The 20,366-nt window shown below is 45.9% G+C and overlaps 1 protein-coding gene across 1 annotated transcript in view; it reads left to right on the top strand.

Annotated features, from left to right (window-relative positions):
• Positions 1-20,366, top strand: part of PRKCH (protein kinase C eta) — a 185,796-nt gene that overhangs the window by 77,719 nt on the left and 87,711 nt on the right. The window contains exons 4-9 of the mRNA XM_083166713.1: positions 1,413-1,447; positions 7,034-7,122; positions 10,723-10,852; positions 11,121-11,248; positions 13,247-13,384; positions 18,559-18,732. Of these exons, the coding sequence (XP_083022839.1) occupies positions 1,413-1,447; positions 7,034-7,122; positions 10,723-10,852; positions 11,121-11,248; positions 13,247-13,384; positions 18,559-18,732 (694 nt within the window). The remainder of the gene's footprint in view (positions 1-1,412; positions 1,448-7,033; positions 7,123-10,722; positions 10,853-11,120; positions 11,249-13,246; positions 13,385-18,558; positions 18,733-20,366) is intronic.

The following is a 20,366-nucleotide window of genomic DNA, read 5'->3' as shown; positions in this document are numbered from 1 at the left end:
ATGTGCCATCTAGTGGACAGAACGCTCTAGTGTCATGTGCCGTCTAGTGGATAGTAAACATAAGCAATTATTATTTTTTGCTTTTTTATGTTTTTAGAAAAAAAAATGTCAGAGTAAATACTTTATAAAGTAGGATCTCTTATTGAATGTAATAGCAAACCTTGGTCAACTTTTGTCAAAATCTGGAGGCAGCTTCAAAAGTTTAATGTCAAGGTGTGTAGGTGACTATGCACAGGGCTGCATTGCAGAGACCCCTGGCTGACTAACTTGTGGGGGCCCCAACCAATAGAACTGTCACTTAAATGTTCTGGTGATGTATATTGTGTAAATAGACCAAGCACCACAAATGTGCTAAATTCACTGTAGTGTTCCCCGTTCACATTATGCCATACAGAACCCCCACATTACAGTGCCGCACCATACTGGTGATGTAGCAATGTTGGGGGGATAAAATATTTGGTACTTGTGTACTATCACGGCGCCCATCGCATCGCAGACCATATCGCATGCGATGCGACGCGATATCGGCGATGTTCCACAATGTCATACAATTTTAAAATTGTATGGTATTGTATATGGCATACAATGCGATGGGATGCGATTATAACTTGTATAAGCACCCTAATGGGTGCTTACAATGTTAAATGCACCCCCAAGTATAAACGTAAACCCGAAGCGTGGCGAGCGCAGCGGTACGCGTCCTACGACCTTTTCATACCCCAACTATCCACGTCGGTGTGGAGTTGATTTTATAAAGTGTGGCGAGCGTAGCGAGCCACCGAGCCCGAAGCGTCCCCTCGCGGGCTTCACAGGTATCCGCGTCCCTCGCCACACTTCGGCTCGGTGGCTCGTTGCGCTTGCCACACTTTATAAAATCAACTCCACACCGATGTGGATAGTGGGGGTATGAAAAGGTCGTAGGATGTGTACCGCCGCCCCTCGCGGGCTCGCTGCGCTCGCCACGCTTCGGGTTCACGTTTTTACTTGGGGGGTTGCGTGGGGGTGCATTTAACCATTGTAAGCACCCATTAGGGTGCTTATACAATTTAATATAGTATATGGGTCAAAATCGCATTGCATGCCATCGGGTGTATGGCATGCGATGCGATAAAAAATCGGGCGACTAATTATCGTGGGCGCCGTGCTAGTACACAAGTACCAAAAATCCTCCTCTGATTATGCACTTGTGTATTGCATATCACAGTGTATACTCCACATAATCCTGGGGTGATATGATAGCCAGGATGTTTAGGTGGTTGGTGGGGTTATCTTTATCATTTTGTATATCCCCAATTGTAACTTATCTATGTTTCAAGTCACAAGATGTGAACCTTTAGTGCTCTATTCATATACAAAAGTGTTATCTGTATGTGCTTGGTAACTTTATAACTGCAATCTTTCTCTTCTAACAGGGGAGTGTTTGGCAAGCAGGGATACCAGTGCCAAGGTACGGGGACACCTTCTTACATTCTTAATTGAGCATTTTATTGTTTTGTTTCTGGGATTAGAACACTGCTGAATGTATTCTGTTTCCTACATATGGTCATTCTATAACGATGGCAGTGTGAGGTTATTTAGGGAAACGTTTCTCGGGTGTTCAATCTGTATAGTAGCGCACAACTGATCACGCGCCAATCTTCCTGTTCTCCAGGGAGGCTGCGTTCTGGGGATGTAGTCGCTAAGTCGACACTATAAAGGTCGACATACATTAGGTTGACCACTAAAGGTTGACAGGGCTTCGGTCGACACATGAAATAGGTCAACATGGCAAAGGTTGACAAGGCCAGAAGGTCGACACAAGCATTAGGTCGACAATCAACAGTCAACATGAGTTTGTCTTTTTTTTTTTTAACCAACAGCTACCCTGTAGCACTGGCTGAGGGGCTCTATGAAACACCATACGCTCCGTCAGTGTACATGGAACCTTGAGTATAGCTGTGCCTGCTATCTATCAATAAACCAACACCACTGGTTAAGTAACTGAGCTCTTCAGGTTGAATCCTCTGTCGGTGTGTGCCAATATAACTCCGCAATATCAACAGCTGCACACCCGTCATTTCTAACCATAACCTTATAGTAATTATATAACAAATGCGTAACAGTGTATCGAGGGCTGAAACTAGCATAGTGCCATAGGCATCAGTACAGAGGGAAAGAAGAGGAATATGGAACCAAGGTGGCCTACCCTCCCGGAGGCTCCCCAAACATCAGATCCCCTTCCCGACTCCCCGGAAATGTGGGCAACCCTCCCGGATACCGGCAGCACCCCCTGAATCTCCCTGGCTGCAGCAGTAAATTACCGCGATTTGGGGGGAGGGGGTGGTGCTAAAGATGGAAATTGCATATACATCAGGCCCCACCCCCCAAAGTGCTGCTGACAGTATCCTCTCCGGGCTTCTCTCGGAGAGGCAACCCTGGGGAACACACTGTTCCTCTGTAACCATAAGGAGTGGGCATTTCCTATATAACCACATCTGTGAGTGAGAGCAGCCGGCACTTACCTTGAGCCAGGCACAGCAAGTACCATGCCCATCTGAGCTATGCCATGGTGCTGCCTTTGGGCTCTCTCACTGCTTGGATGCCTGCAGTAATGCCCTTCTCCTGTTTCCAGGGTGTGTCTGGCAGGAGACTCTGCAAATCTCTAGTGGGAATTCCTTAGCCAGACTGAGCCCATAGTGTCTGGTTCCTAGCTGTGGGAGTGGGGTCCTCCACTCGTCAGCATTACCTCCAGTCACACTCCTCTGCTCATCCCACCATGTTACAGGGCGCACCGGCTCTTCCCCCCTCCAGTATGATGTCACCGCGTGGTACTGTATGACAGGGGGAAGGCACCCACCCTGACATGAACCTCGCCCACTTAGCCGCGCCCCGACTAACTCTGAGTGACAGTCAGCGGCATAGGAGTCAGAGTTGGGCGGCAGGCAGATAAGTGCACAAATTTAATGCCCTCCTAACCTAGCACCCCGGTTGCATCTCCCCCTAGTCGCCCCCCCAGTTATGGCCCTGTGCTGGGAATCTATAAACATTCTGCCAGATATCAGTGAAGCCTGATGGTAAATAAACTTTGTGACAAAATGGCAGCTAGCAGCACGTACCTACTGATTTTGTAGCATAGAACCAGCTACCCAGCTACCAGTGACCATATCATGCCAGGAAAGTGTTTGGCTCCCTGATCCAGTTAAATTAAAATAAATGCAATTGTTATGCATCCCCTGTGGGTGGGGATGTGTTGGTGTTGGGTAAATACCTCAGGAGACTCTTTAGGACCTGCTTCCTCTTTGTGATATTTCGGGGTTTCTATGGTAACAGGTGCATCTGCTCGTACAGATTTCCCAACCATAAAACGTGAGCAAGGTGCAGACATAAATATGCAGTAAAATCTTCCAGAGTTTAAGTCATGGGTGTACTGTAATAAATGTGTCAAATAATAGCCTTTTATATTTTTCTTAGCACATAACATAGTTTCAGCAATCACATGACTCATCCATTAATTAGACCCTGACACTCTCTTTCTGATTTGGACTGGCTCTTACACTTTTATTTTTCTCAGTAACATCTGCTCACTTATCTCTTCAGAGGTATCTTAAGGTGGCCATACATCTACAGATCTAACTGTCACTCATCCATTACCAGCAAAAAGCTGGTAATGGATGAGTGACAGTTTTTGGCAGTTTTCCAGCATTTCAAAGCAAATGGTCAACGGTCATTTGCTCTCATCCATTACCAGGATTTTTGTTCCAACCAGCCCGATCTGACAAAGACCTTTAAAGCCTGTACCCAAGGGATAGAAGTGAGGAGGATTTTTAATTCTGTGGGCACAAGGTCAGGTGGTTAAATACTTTATACTCTCTATTAGCCATAAATAATGTCAAAAAGACATGGAACATACCTAACACCCTTCGTGGTGGATGATGATCATGTGCAGTGTGGATCGTACCAAGTCTCAGAAGGCTCTACTTCCTCATGCCATGGCACAGCAGAGGAAAAAGAGGACCCCCCCCCCCAAAAAAAGATACTATATTACAAAAAAAATGTACAAACGTAGTAGTAGTGGTGGCAGTAGTTGGTACTTGTTGGTAGTTAGATGTTTGTAGCTAGTAATTGTTAATAGATGTTGTTGGTAGCTTGTAGTTGGTAGTTGAAACTTGTTGGTAGTAGTGGTTTTAGTTGTTTTTATTGGTTGTAGTTGTTGACATACCAACATGGCCAATTCCAGGATGACAGAATGCTCTGTTCCTGGACTAACTTGCCAATGGCAGTTGAAGAGATGAGGCTGCAGCACATATCAAAATAGGAAAGCCACACCAACTGCTACCCCAACCGCTGCACCAGTCTTACTGACAGTTGGTGTAATTCCCCTGTTTAAATTTTGGTCCATGCTGCAGCCCCACCTCTAGAGCTGTCACTGGCAAGGAAGTCCAGGAACAGAGCATTGTGTCCCTCCTGGAATGGGTCCTGTTGGAAGGTATGGTTCTTGGTAGTTGTAATTATAGTGGTTGGTGTTGGTAGATGGTAGTTGTTTCTGGTAGTTGCTAGTTGATTGTAGTTGTTAGTGGTTGTACAGTAGTTAGTAGCAGTAGTAGCCAATATGGTGGTATTTGCAAAAAAATTCTTGTTCTAATTAGCAAAAGAAAAAATATATGACCATAAGCTGTACCCAATAAATGTTCCCAGCTCTCTGTCCAATCAAAATCTACTCTGATCATCATATGAATCTTGACAAGAATCTTTTTTTTTGCTTTGTTATCCAACTTTGAGTATGGAAAAACTGTGTGGAACTGCACAAATTGTTACTGTATACATTTCCTATAATACAGAATTGCTGCATAACCCCAGGAAGGCGGAGGTGTAAGGCTTTAAAGAAGTTTCCAAATATAGAGATGTGGTTTTTTTGTCTGATGGAAATTGTGTGTATTCTATAGCACTGTCTAACTGCTACTCTGATAGCCCTCACAGAATAATACAACATTTAACCCTTTAGGCCCATACACACTAGGCGACTGAGCTGAAAGCCGCTCAAAACAGCCTGTTTGAGGGGCTTTCAGCTCAAAGCCGCCCAGTGTGTATGCCCCAGCGATGAGCGGTGAGCGCTGCTACGCGCTCCCGCATCATCGCCAGGAAAGCCGCTCATCTGCTGGTAATACCAGCAGATGAGTGGCGTTGAGGATGACACGCCGCCGCTCGCAAAGCTCACTGTGTGCTAGTTTCTACGTGTACCGTCTCAGAGCAGGCGACTAGACGGACGGCGCTACATTTGACATGCCGCCGCTCGCCAAAGCCCTACGTATCCGTAGCTAATTTGTCACCTCTGCCTCCCAGCAGATACGTGGTGCCGGAGTGGTGGCAGTCCATACCGGCTACTACTCGCTGGGGAGACCTGCAGCACTGATTAAACGGTGACTGCCCAAGTACTGGTGCCCACTAGAGAAGGGTGATCATAACCCTGAATCCAATGAAACATTGTCAAGACAGGACCAGTCACAATACTAGCTCCGCAGTTCAAAAACCATAGCGTTTTAGGTAGCAGGCACTTTCAGCTATTTGGACACTATTCAACAATCTGACAGGTTGTCAAGTGAAGTGTGAAGCACTCCTATATTAAAAGTGTTTACTGCCTGTCAGTACGGTTTAAATTGTCAAAGTCCCACAGGGGACCATAGGGGAATTGGGCCACACTGAGCGAGGATAAAAAAAATTTCCTTTTTAATACACTGTCTGTGTTATATGTTTTACTGTATGTCTATATTTCGCCTCTTTGTCTTTTAACAAAAGCTAAATTTTATGCTACCAGTCCTATTCTATGAGGTGCACCACATAGAAAGACATTCCTTTCTCTTTTTCTGATTCAAAAATAAGTGTATTTCTGGATACAAATACACCTATTTTTTACAAATTTTTTTAAGTAAATTTCCCCCATAATGTCATTTAGTTTGGCCCCCTTTCCCCCCACTATCCGCATCATCCCGAAGTGTGGCGGGGCGCGTCCGCCCGACCTTTTCATACCCCCACTATCCATGTCGGCATGGAGTTGAATTTATATAGTGTGGTGAGCGCAGCGAGCCACCTAGCCCGAAGTGTGGCGAGCGATGCGATTTCACTACGTTTGCGTACGTAGTGAAATCGGGCGCCGTGCTAATACACAAGTACCATAATTTGTTTTTAAACCCCATCAATTGTAAATGAATCCGTGTGCATTGCATTAAATGCACCATTGAACAGTTCTTACACATATGCCTCTACACTAATGTTTATAATTAAGCTCAGACACACCTATTTCCAACTTAAATGGGGGTTTTCAATCCCTGCCGCAATTTCCGACAGGGAAATAGCGGCAAATGCCTATGCAATGCTATCTTGATGGAGGCAGATTGACAGAACGGGCCCAACTTTAAAATCTGACATTGAATTCCGTCTGGCAATTTACAGTCGAGCAAAACGATAACGGGCCAGGGTCACGGCTGTCGGGACGTACTGACAGTCGTGACCCAGGATTGAATACCCCTCTAAATCTTTTGCTAATTTTCAATCTGCCCCATGTGCCAAGCACCACGGTTTTGCCTAGTGAAAATTCCTCCTTTTTTAATTTGCTTTAAATCAGGTTATTTTGCCTGTTTTCCACAAACCTGTCCTCGTTTTGCATATAGATGGTTCAGTGTAGCTTTGCTCAATGTAAACACACAAATGGAGACTCCTGTTTTTGGTGTAGTTCCTCTCACCCTTAGATGAGTGGGTGGATCTCCCCCATTCTGTCCACGATCGCGATATGTGGGGCCGCGCATAGCTTTCACTAAGGCCCCTACACACGGAGCGATATAGGGCATGTTGCAAGCGATCTAGAGAGATCACTTACAAAATGCCCAGAAATCACCCGGTGTGTAGGCCCCTTAAGCACACTTTCAAGAATTAACGGCAAATAGACAGTTCCAAGTATACAATTGAATTAGGAGATGTTTATCCACAGCGACTAATCCACTTAAATGCACAGATGCCTGATTTTTAATGTTTTTAAATGGTTTCTCTTCTCTCAACGCAGTTTGCACGTGCGTGGTTCACAAGCGCTGCCACCAGCTCATCGTCACGGCTTGCACCTGCATGAACAACTCAGCTAAAGTGGAAAAAAAGGTAACGTATCATAGGGGATTTTTTTTTCACTCTTCACACTATTCTGGTCTGTGCATCTTGGTCTCCAAAACCACATCCTGTCTCTCATATAAAAGACAAAATCCCCTTGAACCAATAAACATTGTTGGCCTGATTCTGAGTTGAAAACAAAAATAACAAAAGAAGTAACTGTGCACCTTGGAAACTTTTATGATGCAAAGTTGGTGCAGAAGTAATATGTACATAGGGATATAGATCTGGGAGGGGCGATTTCAAACTCTGATTTAAATTGCAGTGTGAAAATCAAGTCAACATTCAGGCTAATTGAATCAGGGCTGCAGCCTCCCCAGGTAAAATTCGCCACTGTCGCTGCCTAAAGTGAAGTCAGATGCAGTCTGTGAGACTGCTTGTGCTTCACTGTGACTGGCAGTGACTTCCTATTGGAAGTCTGACCTGCCTGTCACTTAAGGCAGTCCCATTGGGAGGTATTCCCTCCTTCCGGGAAGCCTCTACATGGGCTGCTTACCGGCAGCCATAAAAGCCGGGTTCTGCGCATGCGTAGTACGAGGACGATACTGCGCATGTGCCTGACCCAGAATATGCCTCTGGGGGCCGCTGAAAAAGCAGCCTATAGAGGCTGGGGGCTGGCGCATGTGCAGTACCGAAGAAACTACTGCGCATGTGCTGGCCTGCGGCAGGGACCGGGACTGAGGGCTGGGACAGGGATCCTGGGACCATAATGAGCACAGCTGCGGCCGGCAGTGGAGGGGGGGGGGGGGCATTGCGTCAGCCCCCCTCCTTCCCAGAGGTAAGAGCTGCCGCTGGTGGCAACACTACACTTGTGTGTGCTCTACAATTCACTCCAGCTGGTGTATTATTTGCCATGCACACCATCTCATGCTTTTGCTCAGTTTAGGAAATCTTGTGGGTTATGGACCGGTTCATAGGGGTTGCAATAGTGTTCACCAGCCTTTGGGAAGAGTTTGGATCCCTTAGGAAGCTCCATGCTAAATGCAGAATAGGTGCACCAGGTTTTCCAGGAAAAAAGGGGTTTATATACGAAGATCTGTGTTTGGTCGAAATTCAACGTGGTCAGCTTTGCTCGTGTTTTCGGAAACCAAACACAAATGTACAAACAGGCGTATTTGCTTCGTTTCGTGTGTTCCAATGGTGTATGCAATTGTGTTGTCTTGGGCGAGTTTTCTTAAAACATCCCCTGAATACAAAACACGGGCAAGTAAAACGCATGTGAACATGGAGATGTGTTCGGATTGGTACATAATGTCATTTAGACACTGGAAAAGCTTCTAATCACACCCCACACTTCCTGTGTTTTGTGGGCTGCTGAGTTGGAAGAGGGACAGTGAGGTGTTACTGCGCAGTCACAAGAGCGGATTTCTTAATTGTTGTCTGGTGTGTAAGTCCCCTGTTTATAATTGTTGTCGGTTATCTGTCTGTCACATTTTTATATCTTCATTCAGGGCCATCTTAACGGTATTATCCACCCATTCACAGGAATAAACACTTTGATTGGTGGATAGCTCCAGCCGTCCACCAATCAGCATGCTGGCAGCCTTTCACTGTCTGGCTATAGGCTGGATGTCAGGTAGAGAATCCTGCCTGCTTGCCTGCTCTTATTGTGCACTCAGGGTGGCCTGGAACCCTTCTCTGCCTGCCTTCCAAGAATCGCAGGAGGGACAACCGACCCCCAGAGTCATGCAATAATGCACTATGGTGTAACATACTGTATGTATAATGTATCATTTAAGTGCAGAGTCTTGAACCTGATCCTCAGAGAAGTAGGAGAGCTGTCAGGCAGAGGCGCCCATCAGGGGTTTACCCTGTGGTCCAGCCCAACCATGCTGTCATGGTTTCTCTCGGTGTGTGTCTATGGGATGTGTGTGTTTGTGGTGGGAGGAGGATGTCCGTTGCAGAGTAAAGCCCCATACACACTAGAGGATATTGCTCAGAAAGGGGACTCTGAGCAATACCTTTTAAAATATTATCTAGTGCAGGGGTGGCCAACCAGTCAGAGACAAAGGGCCCAAAAATATGTTTAGGGATGCCGAAGAGCCAACATCATTCACATACATACAGTTATACACCGCCACCCTCATACATACATACAGTTATACACCGTCACCCTCCTAAATACATGTATACACAGCCACCCTCATACATAAATGTATACACCGCCACCCTCATACATACACCACCCCCCCCCCCCCAAAGACGCAGCTCTACTGCGGCTCTGTACATGTATTCAAATTCTCCCCTCTCTCTAACACAACCCCCTGCCTGCGGCACAAGGCCACCCTCCCTGGGTAACTTACTGATAGAAGATTGCTGCCCCTACATATCTCCCTGTTTATGGCAGCCACTGCTCTTCAACTCCGCTCTGTTGCCGATGGTCCTGTGCATTGCACAGGAAAAGTAAAAGCGGGGTGGAGAGGAGGGTGCAATTGGGCGCACACAGTGCAGGGACAGGGGTGACGCCAGACGTCCGCCATATATGGGGAAGGGGGTGTGTGCCGCAGCCGGCCCGCTATGCTGCCGCTCACTGTGTGGGGAGGCGTGGGCTGCCCGATCACTGCTACTCTCAGTGGTCGGGGAAAAGCACTACACTGCAACGGAGGGTGATTGAAGAGCCGCAGCTCATTAAGGAAAGAGCCACGGGTTGGCCACCCCTGATCTAGTGTGTACACTCAATATCATTAGCAGTGCACGCTCCTAGGCATTAACGATCCCTCCTGTCTGCTGAACATGCAGGTCAGTTTGGCTATATACGAATGCAGGCCTGGCCAACCTGTGGCTCTCCAGATGTTGTGAGACTACAAATCCCATCATGCCTTGCCACAGTTTTGCTATAAGGGAGTGTTAAAACTGTGGCAAGGCATGCTGGGATTTGTAGTTTCACAACATCTGGAGAGCCACAGGTTGGCCGGTCCTGCGCTAATGTATACAAAATAGAATGCATGTTTTGTTTTCATATTTAATGGCATACACCAGTAATTCTCCATTACCCGCAACAACTGATATTTCAGGATATCTGACTGGAAGCATGTGGGAAACTTACTTTAGTAGGACTAAATACAAAATCCAGAAAACATAATCTGTGTAGGCAGAGTCAGAAATAACAATGGTGCACATGTAGCTGCAAACCCCCCTAATCCTGATCATACTTGGCAGCACCCAGGGATCCGTGATTGGAGCTCCTGGAGGCCAGCCTGCCTGCCTGCCTGCCTGCCTGCTGCTGTGAGAACTACATTGCTGTTAAGTGAGCTGCCACTTTGCAGCATCACGCTACTGCATTGGGGGTCACAGATGACTGATAGTCCTCACCAGAGCACCAATCACCGATTCCAGGGTAGATGAGAATGATTTAAAAAAAAAAAACTTTTTTTTTTTAACTGTAATCAGCCTGTGTGTCTATTGAAGATAGGCAAAAAAGAAACTGCTAGTTTTCAAAATCTTCCAAGACATCTAACCAGCAGATACTACAAGTGTAGAAAACATTGTCAATGAAAACCTGCTATGTGACTTAAGACTTTTAGGTATTTATTATATGTAGATGTTTTTTGATGCTACTTTTATGTAATTAATAGTGTGTTCTGTTATTAGATCTTTGAACAGAGGTTCAGTATCAATTTACCTCATAAATTCCGCTATCACAACTACAAAGTGCCAACATTTTGTGACCATTGTGGATCTCTGTTATGGGGGGTGTTGAAGCAAGGACTACAATGTAAAAGTAAGAACTTGTTCAATTTGTCTTTATAAAATCTTGTAGAAAAAGTGCAAGTTGACAATCCCTGCTGCATAACTACTTTATAGGGAGAAATACCCACTACAGCGACATTTTTCTTGCAATGTTTGATATCTTTCCAATGTCTTGAACCTATGTTGTATTTTTTAAATCCCACAGCAACAGTATTTGAGACACAATTGCACGTATGTAGATAATATGTAGAATGTTGTGTGTACTTTTATTTAAAATGTCTTCTTTTTTTTTCTTACAGTATGTAAAATGAATGTACACAAGCGTTGTGAGGCAAACGTGGCACATAACTGCGGAGTGAATTCAGTGGAGTTAGCAAATGCTTTGGCGGGTATGGGTCTACAGCCTGGGAATATTGCCTTCACACGGGTAAGCCATGGGAACAAAGGAAGGGCTGCAACCTGAAATAATATAGTTTCCCATTCTTTCCTAATACTGTCAGGGAATAAGGCGGAAATGTTTCAGTACAGACATTAAGACAAAATCTGATGCAGAATGCTATCCCATACGTCCACAAGGTGGCAGTCAGGAACAGTAATTATTGGCTGTAAATAGATCTGTTTGGATCTTTTATTGTAGTTGAAGCAATTGATTATGTATAGTTTGCTTTAGTTTTCCCTTGACTTCATTAAATTATTACAGAACAGCAGTGTAAGTACAGGTAAAAAAAGAACTATTCAAGATTTTCATAGATTTACAAGGCAAAGCAGCAGCTTAGAGTTTAAAACTATAAAGTCCCCAGCACTATAGGCCTAACTAGGGATGCTGGGAATCTGGATTGAAAAATGCTCAATCCTGTGCTTCCCCGGATCCCAAGATTGGCAACCCTGAAAGGAAAAACGCCTGCGCAGCCTGACCTATGACCTAGTCACTCTGCGCAGGCCGCACGCTGGGGGTTGGAAACAGCCGGGCAATGCCTGAGCGCTGGCCAGCATTAGACTGCGCATGTGCACTCTAATCCCAAAATCCCGGCATTGGAACTAAATCCCGGGATCACGCTGATCCAGGGATTGGCCACTTTAGGCCTAACCCCCCACTGTTGTGAAGCATGTTCTATTTTGTTATCAAATGTTAGCAGTCTGGTATATTTTACCGCTCTTTTTGTTTTTTTACACACCCCACATGCATTGGGGCAGCAATGGTTCTGCTCTGTTTATGGTATAGATGATAGACAATGTCTAGGTCGACGGTCACTATGTTGACTATTAATGGTCGACACACTGTAGGTCAACAAGAACAAAATGTCGCCATGAACATGGTCAACACTAAAATTGTTGATGCAATTTTCGTGGGTTTTAGGTCTATGTCAACATATATTGACATGGACGCTGTTTAGGTGTAGTGAGTCCCCTGGCATGCTTTGGGCACACTATTGTAATTGAAATCTATGCCCAATTGGATGGTAAAGTTTGAACCAAGTCAGTTTAAAGAAATAAAAAGTGGACTTCGACATTGTCGACCCGGAGACCGGATACCGCTGTTCCTGGGAGCCTGTGTGACCGCACAACTCACGCTACGCTAGTAGGGCCCTGCATATACCCTCCCAGTGCTGCTCAGCATGAAGGTGCCCATACACGGTACAGTAATTGGATGTGTCTTGGACTACATCTCATCACATGCGATCCGAAGCTAGTTCAAAAGGGATGTGCAGCTGATACACCAGCAGAATGCAACGTGTATGGGCACCTTAAGACAGATAACATGGCACATAACAGCCTACCGTACATAGTACTATACTCAATATATGCTGCACATGTCTTGGAAAATCTCAACTACCAATTGTCTGCCTCTGTCTATTCAATATAAAGTTAGTGAAAGCTTGCAAATGGCATGTCTGTGAGTTTTCATTGTTAAGTAAAAACTCTTGCATTTATTAATGACTGGGCACCACAGTTGCTGTTTGGAGGAGGGTGCCGGCTGATTGGACTATATAGCATTTTTGTCGTGGCGGCACTCCCACTGTGCGAGTTAGATGATTTCCAAATGAATATAAATCCAGACGACAGCATACTTGCTGACTTTGATTTACGGGATGGGGGGCGGTGGCACTCGGAAGAAAACCACACGCCAGGCTTCTAATATGCCAACATTTCAAAGCCAAGAGGCTCCTTTATCAAGGTGCAGGAGAATCAGATTCAGATCAGATTCAGATTCTCCTGCACCTTGATAAAGGAGCCTCTTGGCTTTGAAACGTTGGCATATTAGAACTAAGCCTGGTGTGTGTTTTTCTTCCGAGTGCCGCCGTCCCCATCGCACACACAAACATATATATATATATATATATATATATATATATATAAACATGTCTTTAGAGCTGTAATATTGTTAAACCCCGATTTAATAAGAACCTTTCCAATGCATTTCCAGCACTCAGACAAGAGCCCAGTCAGGTGGTCAGAAAATGGCTCAGAAGACGACTCTCTCTCCAGCACATCCTCGCAGTACAAATTTGGTATAGAAGATTTCACCTTTATCCGTGTTCTGGGGAAAGGCAGCTTTGGAAAGGTTAGTATTATTTATTTCATTATTACCAGTTTCTTATATAGCGCACACATATTCCGCAGCGCTTTACAGAGGATATTTGAACATTCACATCAGTCCCTGCCCCAGTGGAGTTTACAATCTATATTCCCTACCACATGTACACACAGACATTCTAGGGTTATTTTTGTTGGAATCCAAATGTATCATTCTGTTTGGATGGACGTTCAATTCACTCCAGCTTTATAACAACATATTGCCTAAAACCAACACACTATGGGGGAGATTCTGTAAAGCAACTATGTGGTAAAACCCCTGTTATCAGGGTTTTTGCCGCATTTTGATATGCAGCAAAACCCGCATGGCAAATGCTGGTGATACCCCATAGAAGCCTATGGGCTTCTTAACGCGACCCACGCCACCCCGAACGGACCCACGCTGCCTCATGCCAACACCCCCCCCCCCCCCCCTCACCTGCTGTTTCCAGGCAGCACAGCGTGTGCTGCCTGGTCCTGTGACCTACTCCCTGCACTGTATCCTCTTCCGGGTGCAGGGAGGAGGAGAGGCCACCCGGCAGCAGTAGCCCCGGGTAAGGGAGGGAGGGGGGAGCCGCCAGGACCCGCAGCAGATCGCCAGCAAGATCGGAGAGGACAGCTCTTAACTCAAGAGCTGTCCTTTGCCATAGTTATCGCATATGTTACACCATATGCGATAATTAGGTGTGCGGTAGCCGACGATGTGCAGCAGAGCTGGGGTGCAGATGTTACAGCATCCCGCAGTATATATCAAACTTTGTGACGTTGCAGATATAAGTCTAAGTATAAAAATTGCTCCAACCTGCACGAATGAGCTCTAACTAGCTGCCACACTGAGCTTACTGATACTGCTTTCACATTGCAAATCTCCTCTTAGACCTGGTATTGTAAACGTTTCTCTAAATGGGTTTAAGCCAGTTAAACACCATTCAGATTGCATGCTCTAAACGGTATATTAGCTTTTCAGTACGGTTTTTGTACCTATCAGATCCAACCCGTTTCACCCCTCCCCTGGTACCTGGGCAGCTCGATCCCCCCACTCCCCTAATACCTGGAAAGCCAGCCGGTACTCCTTGCAGCGTGTGTCCATGCCTTGCTGTGGAGGCAGCAAGGTCCCTTCGGGGAATGTGAAGTGAGCGTCGGGGTCCGGGGCCCTGCGGCGGATGGGAACTAGCTGTTCAGGTACTAGGGGAGGGGGGAACCGTGCTGCTCAGGTACTGGGGGAAGGGGCGACCGAGCTGCCCAGGTACCAGGTAAGGGGGGGTTTGGACTGCACTGCCCAGGTACTAAAATTTGTTTTAAACGAATAGTGGATTTGTATTTTGTTATAGTCTACTAGCGCTGTTTAATCTGTGTTTTTAGTTTTGTTGGAAGCCTGTATATTTTTGGATTGTGGGAGGAAACCTGAGTACCCGGAGGAAACCCACGCAAGCACGGGGAGAATATACAAACTCCGCACAGTTAGGGCCATTTTGGGAATCAAACCCATAACCTTGAAAAATAAATAAATCTGCGTGGGTTCCCCCCGCCCGGCAGTTACCAGCCCCGGGCTCATTGAGCCAGTCCTGGTTGCAAATATACAGTCCTGGTTGCAAATATACAGGGGGAAAAAACTGGGGTCCCCCTGTATTTCTGTAACCAGCAACCAGGCTCTTGGCCCGGTCCAGGTTCCCAAAATATGGGGGACAAATGGAGTAGGGGTCTCCCGTATTTCAACAACCAGCACTGGGCTCTAACAGTCAGTAGTGTCATGCCACAGCCAGGGGACTACTATCATATTAGGTCCCCTGGCCAAAACATGATCACCCGGGCTGCTCAATAGAAAGGGGTCCCCCAGAAGTGGGCTCTGGGGGAGCTCCGCACCAGATTGACTCTGCATGGCTCCATAAAAGCCCATTTTAAATATTTATCGGCACCCTCGAGCCTGGCAATGGCAGGTGTGTATGCACTTGCCAATGCCAGCCCCCCACCACCAATATCGGCATTGGCGGGGATCGGGTAATGTGTATGGGGTTTAACCCTTTGAGTTCAAACGTTGCTGTGAGAGATGTGCAAAATATCTGCTAAGAATGCCAGCGCCGCTTACAGCGATAGTTCTTTTTGTTGGTGCAATGTTTCACAAAATTAATTGACTTCAGATCATTTCCCGACAATAAATAAAGTGATTTGTATTATTCAACTTCAACCCTGGCATTTTCAGCAGATATTTTGCACATCTCTTCACAGCAAAGTTGACACTCAAAAGGGTTAAATGGAATTTCAGGTAGAACATTTTTTTCTCCATTCTTTTCACTTCTTGATACATCCACCCCATGTGCTGGAGCAGGCACCACTTTCCCGCAGTCTCCATGGCACAATTATGTGGATGCAATGCTCACGATGCTCAAAGGAAACAAAAAGTTCCCTTACAAGGAGAGCAAAAGCTCTACACTCTCAGAGATAAATACATGGACCTTTTAGTCTGTACAAATAACTAATAGGTAAGTCTGTTAACAAGCTCACACTAATGCTGGGTACACACCAGCATGATGCAGCTCGTGAGCAGGTTGCAGGAACGTACGACCCGCTCACGAGCTGACGGAGCCCACAACCTGACAACGACCCGCACCGAAAATCCACCTGATATGATCGCGATCCGATCGTGACCCGCGCCCACTTCAATGGTCATTTCTCAGACAGGTAGGATCTCAGAAAAGACCGCATCAGAACGGCAGTGAAATGGCCCAAAACATGGCCAATTTATATACAATAGGTCGAAATTGTATCTAAATTGGCTCATTTTGGGCCAAATCGTCCTGGTGTGTACCCCACATAAATAGCCTACAGCACAGGTTCTCAAAGTCAGTCCTCAGGACCCCACACAGTGCACGTTTATCAGCTCTCCTCACAGAATCAAGTGAAATAATTAGCTCCACCTGTGGATCTTTCAAAATGTGTCAGTCAGTAATGAGTGCACCTGTCAGGTGACCTGGAAAATGTGACCTGTGTGGGGTCCTGAGGACCGAGTTTGAGAACCACTGACCTACAGTAAATAGCTGATCAAACCACTTTCTCCTATCCTGGCTGCCTGCTGAGGTGGTTGTGCATCTGAGGTCAGGGAAAAGTGGCATTCCTTGTTGGGGTATACGAGGGACTGTGTATATATTAGACATACAGTATTATATCATAGCCCAGGCATTCGAGTAATTGTTTTACTAATAAAAAGACTTTATGAAAACAGTAAGCATTGCCGATCATTGCAATTTTTCCCATGCCCCGCCTGTAATTAAATTGCGTCTTGTAAGCCTCTCCCGATACAGATTTTTTAATAAACCCTGTTCAAATATTGACCTCTCTATATTGCCTCCATAATCTCGTCAAAGTAACCTGATTTTACATTAGCGCTGTTCTTACGACAAAAAAATAATCTTTCTTACAAATTGCAAACGCTGTATAAACCTTAATACCCTCCCCAGTGATGGCAGTTATGATTGATGTATTTGGGCTGATGCCGGTTTTAGGTTTGCAGATAAATTTCCTTTGCTAATCTTGTTTTGGTTTCTGATCTCTAATTAGGAAGTAGCTGAGTGGGACAAATGATTACTTTCTGTAAATAACAAATTGCTCTTTGGCAGAAATGGTTGTGACAAGCTTAATTGCATGGTAATTAGAATAAAATCTTCATAATTATTACATCCGTGTTTATAAGCTGCCTTGCATTGGCTGACTGTGTGAATGAACCCATGAGTGTTTTTTGTTTAATGGAAAAAGTAAAGATATGAATTTGTGTTACTACATTAAGGGGTATATGCAATGCTTTTTGCAAGCAGTGATGCCTGCTCGCTGTCACAGCTCGCAGGGTCAGTATTCAACTGGCCCCCTGCACACGCCGTTTCCCTGTTGCTAGGTTTTTGCATGTGCGGCCACTAAAACAGCGAGGCTTGCGGCTAAATGCAGCGGGCTCCCTGCATTAGCCGGGAACCTTGCTGTTTGGGGGAATCCTCGCTGTCAGATGACGGAATGTAGAATATTGTGAGCGGCCCTCGTGGGGGTTAAACGGCGAGGGTTGCTTCCCAGCAGTTTAACCCCCCTCGCCGGCCACATTGAATACGGGCCTAAGTATTAACAATCGGAGAGTTTCACTTTAGATGTCTAATTTCTTGTTTCATTCAGGATTACATATAGTTATAAACAGGGCTATTTTTCAGCAGGCTCCAGCAGGAACTGAGGCCCTTATTCTAGTTCACTCTTTCTGACAAAATATTTCTTAGATGGACAAAACCATGTGCACTGCAGGTGAGGCAGGTGTAAAACCCCACCCAAATCTAATTATCTCTGCAAAAGTAACACCTGCCTCACCTGCAGTGCACATGGTTTTGTCCATCTAAGAAATATTTTGTCAGAAAGAGTGAACTAGAATAAGGGCCTCAGTTCCTGCTGGAGCCTGCTTAAAAATAGCCCTGGTTATAAATGCTTTATTTAAACGGTAATATTCTGTAAAGGGCCGACACACACACACACACACACACACGCACGCACATAGCAAGATGCCCCTAAAGCACCACACACAAGCTGTTCTGTAGGTGAGACAAAAAGGGTTACTAATACCTTTCAACCCTAAGCGCATGCTGATCAGCACAAGGTTTGCTATTCTCCAAGATGATTCCACATAAGGAGCAGGATGTTCTATCACATTAATGCATTATCTGGGTTTTACTTGGTATGCAGGAAAACCCGCACTCCAGGTTCCCGCTGTGGAGGGTATCACCAGTGAAAGCTGGTAATACCCCATAGAAGCTTATGGGCTTCTTACCGATATCCCCTGCCACCTCACACTGACCCATACCACCCCGTGCCAAACCCCCCTCACCTGATGTCCGGACCAGTGACCTCCTCCTCCCTAGCCCTGTACTTCCCCTTCCGGGTGGAGGAGGAGGAGAGCCAGGCACAGCAGGAGGCGGATCTTAGAGCATCCCAAGATCCTTACTTATAGCAGTATCGGCCTGGTAAAATGTACAGTGCAGGTCATAGAAAAACAAGATAAAACCATATTAGTAAATCTATAGTTCTTGTGAGCTCATTTGCAAGTCCCATTTCCATTGAGTATACTGTATGTTTGCCGCTTGTCACTTATTCCATTTATGTTTTGACCTCACCGTCTCATGGCTGTGCTCTGCTCCTCAGGTGATGCTCGCCAAATCTAGAGATTCCGATAGCCTGTACGCAGTCAAGGTGCTAAAGAAGGACGTTATTCTTCAGGATGACGATGTGGAATGTACCATGACTGAGAAGCGCATTCTGTCCCTGGCGTGTAACCACCCGTTCCTTACACAGCTCTTCTGCTGCTTCCAGACTCCGGTGAGTCCTGTCTCTACTACATTTCCAGATATTTAGCGATGAGAAATGTCATTCTACCCGCTGTGATGTCACCGGGCAAAGGGGGTGAATCGAGCTGGCTTTGAAATTTTAATAAACAATGACAAAAAAGAGCGCCTCCTAGTGCAATAAAAGGCTTCTGTGATGCAGTGAAATTATCACGGCGCCCATCACATCGCATACTACTAATTAAGGTATGCGATGGGACCCGATTTTCAGGTCCAAAGACCCGCACTGTACAAAAAAAATATTGCATTGCATGCCATTAAAATGGCATGTGATGCAATGCGATTTTTAATTGTACAGGCACCCTGATGGGTGATTACTATGTTAAATGCACCCCCATTGTTAACGCCACCCCCACTATCAACGCCAACCCAAAGCGTGGCGAGCGCCAGCGGTACGCGTCCTCCGACCTTTTCATACCCCCCACTATCCACGTTGGCGTGGAGTTGATTTTAGACAGTGTGGCGAGCGCAGCGAGAATACATGTGAAGTAATCCGCGTCCCCTCTCGGGGCTCGCTGTGCTCGCCATGCTTCGGGCATCTAAAATCAACTCCACGCTGAAGTGGATAGTGGGGGTATGAAAAGGTCAGAGGACGCATACCGCCGCCCCTCGCAGGCGCGCTGCGCTCACCATGCTTTGGGTTGGCGTTGATAGTGAGGGTGGCGTTAACAATGGGGGTGCATTTAACATAGTAATCACCCATCAGGGTGCATGTACAATTAAAAATCGGGTCAAATCGCATCACATGCGATGCAACTAATACGATGCCCTACGATGGAAATCTTGGGCGCCGTGATAATACACAAGTACCGGGTGGTGATATCACAGTCACCTCCCCTGGGACATAGCAATCAGTGACCTTTGTGGTCTATCTGCCCGCCACCCCAGACGCCCACTGACTAGTTGACACTGGAGTCTGGTAGTGGGCAGACAGTCTATGGAGGCCGCTGACTGTTGCAGACATATAGACTACTTATTAGGAAGCAGTTGCAGATACATGTAGTGTTTTGTATTAAGTGGATCCCCTCTGGTAGTTTTGACTTGCACTGCAGCACTGATGTTGTAACTGTCATTGGTTAGAAGCGGATTAGTTGCTATGGCCAACACCTTCACTTCACTCTTCTTATTTATTTATTTATTTACAGTTTCTTATATAGCGCAGCAGATTCCGTTGCGCTTTACAATAGTAGACAGTGATAAAACAAACTGGGTAACAGACAGACAGACTTGGAGGTAGGAGAGCCCTGCTGCAAGCTTACAATCTATAGGGATATAGGGGGGGAACACAAGGACAGGCACCAGTTATAGCATAGCAGTCCCACCAAGTTGCAGGTCCAGAAGGGAAGCTATATAATACATAAGTGCCTCAGAAGGTTATGCGTGTAGAACTTAAATATGATAGGCTTGCCTGAAGAGGTGAGTTTTCAGGGAACACTTGAAAGTTTGGAGGCTAGCGAAGAGTCTTATTGTGCGTGGAAGGGCATTCCATAGGGTGGGAGCAGCCCTATGAAAGTCCTGTAATAGTGAATGGGAGCTAGTGATTTGTGCAGAAGAGAGATGCAGACCTTGTGCAGAGCGGAGTGGCCTAGATGGGAGATATTTTGTGAT

The sequence above is a fragment of the Crinia signifera genome, chromosome 12 (assembly GCF_055691185.1).
Source record: "Crinia signifera chromosome 12, ASM5569118v1, whole genome shotgun sequence".
Lineage (NCBI taxonomy): Eukaryota > Metazoa > Chordata > Amphibia > Anura > Myobatrachidae > Crinia > Crinia signifera.
This window is presented reverse-complemented; position numbering and strand designations above follow the sequence as displayed.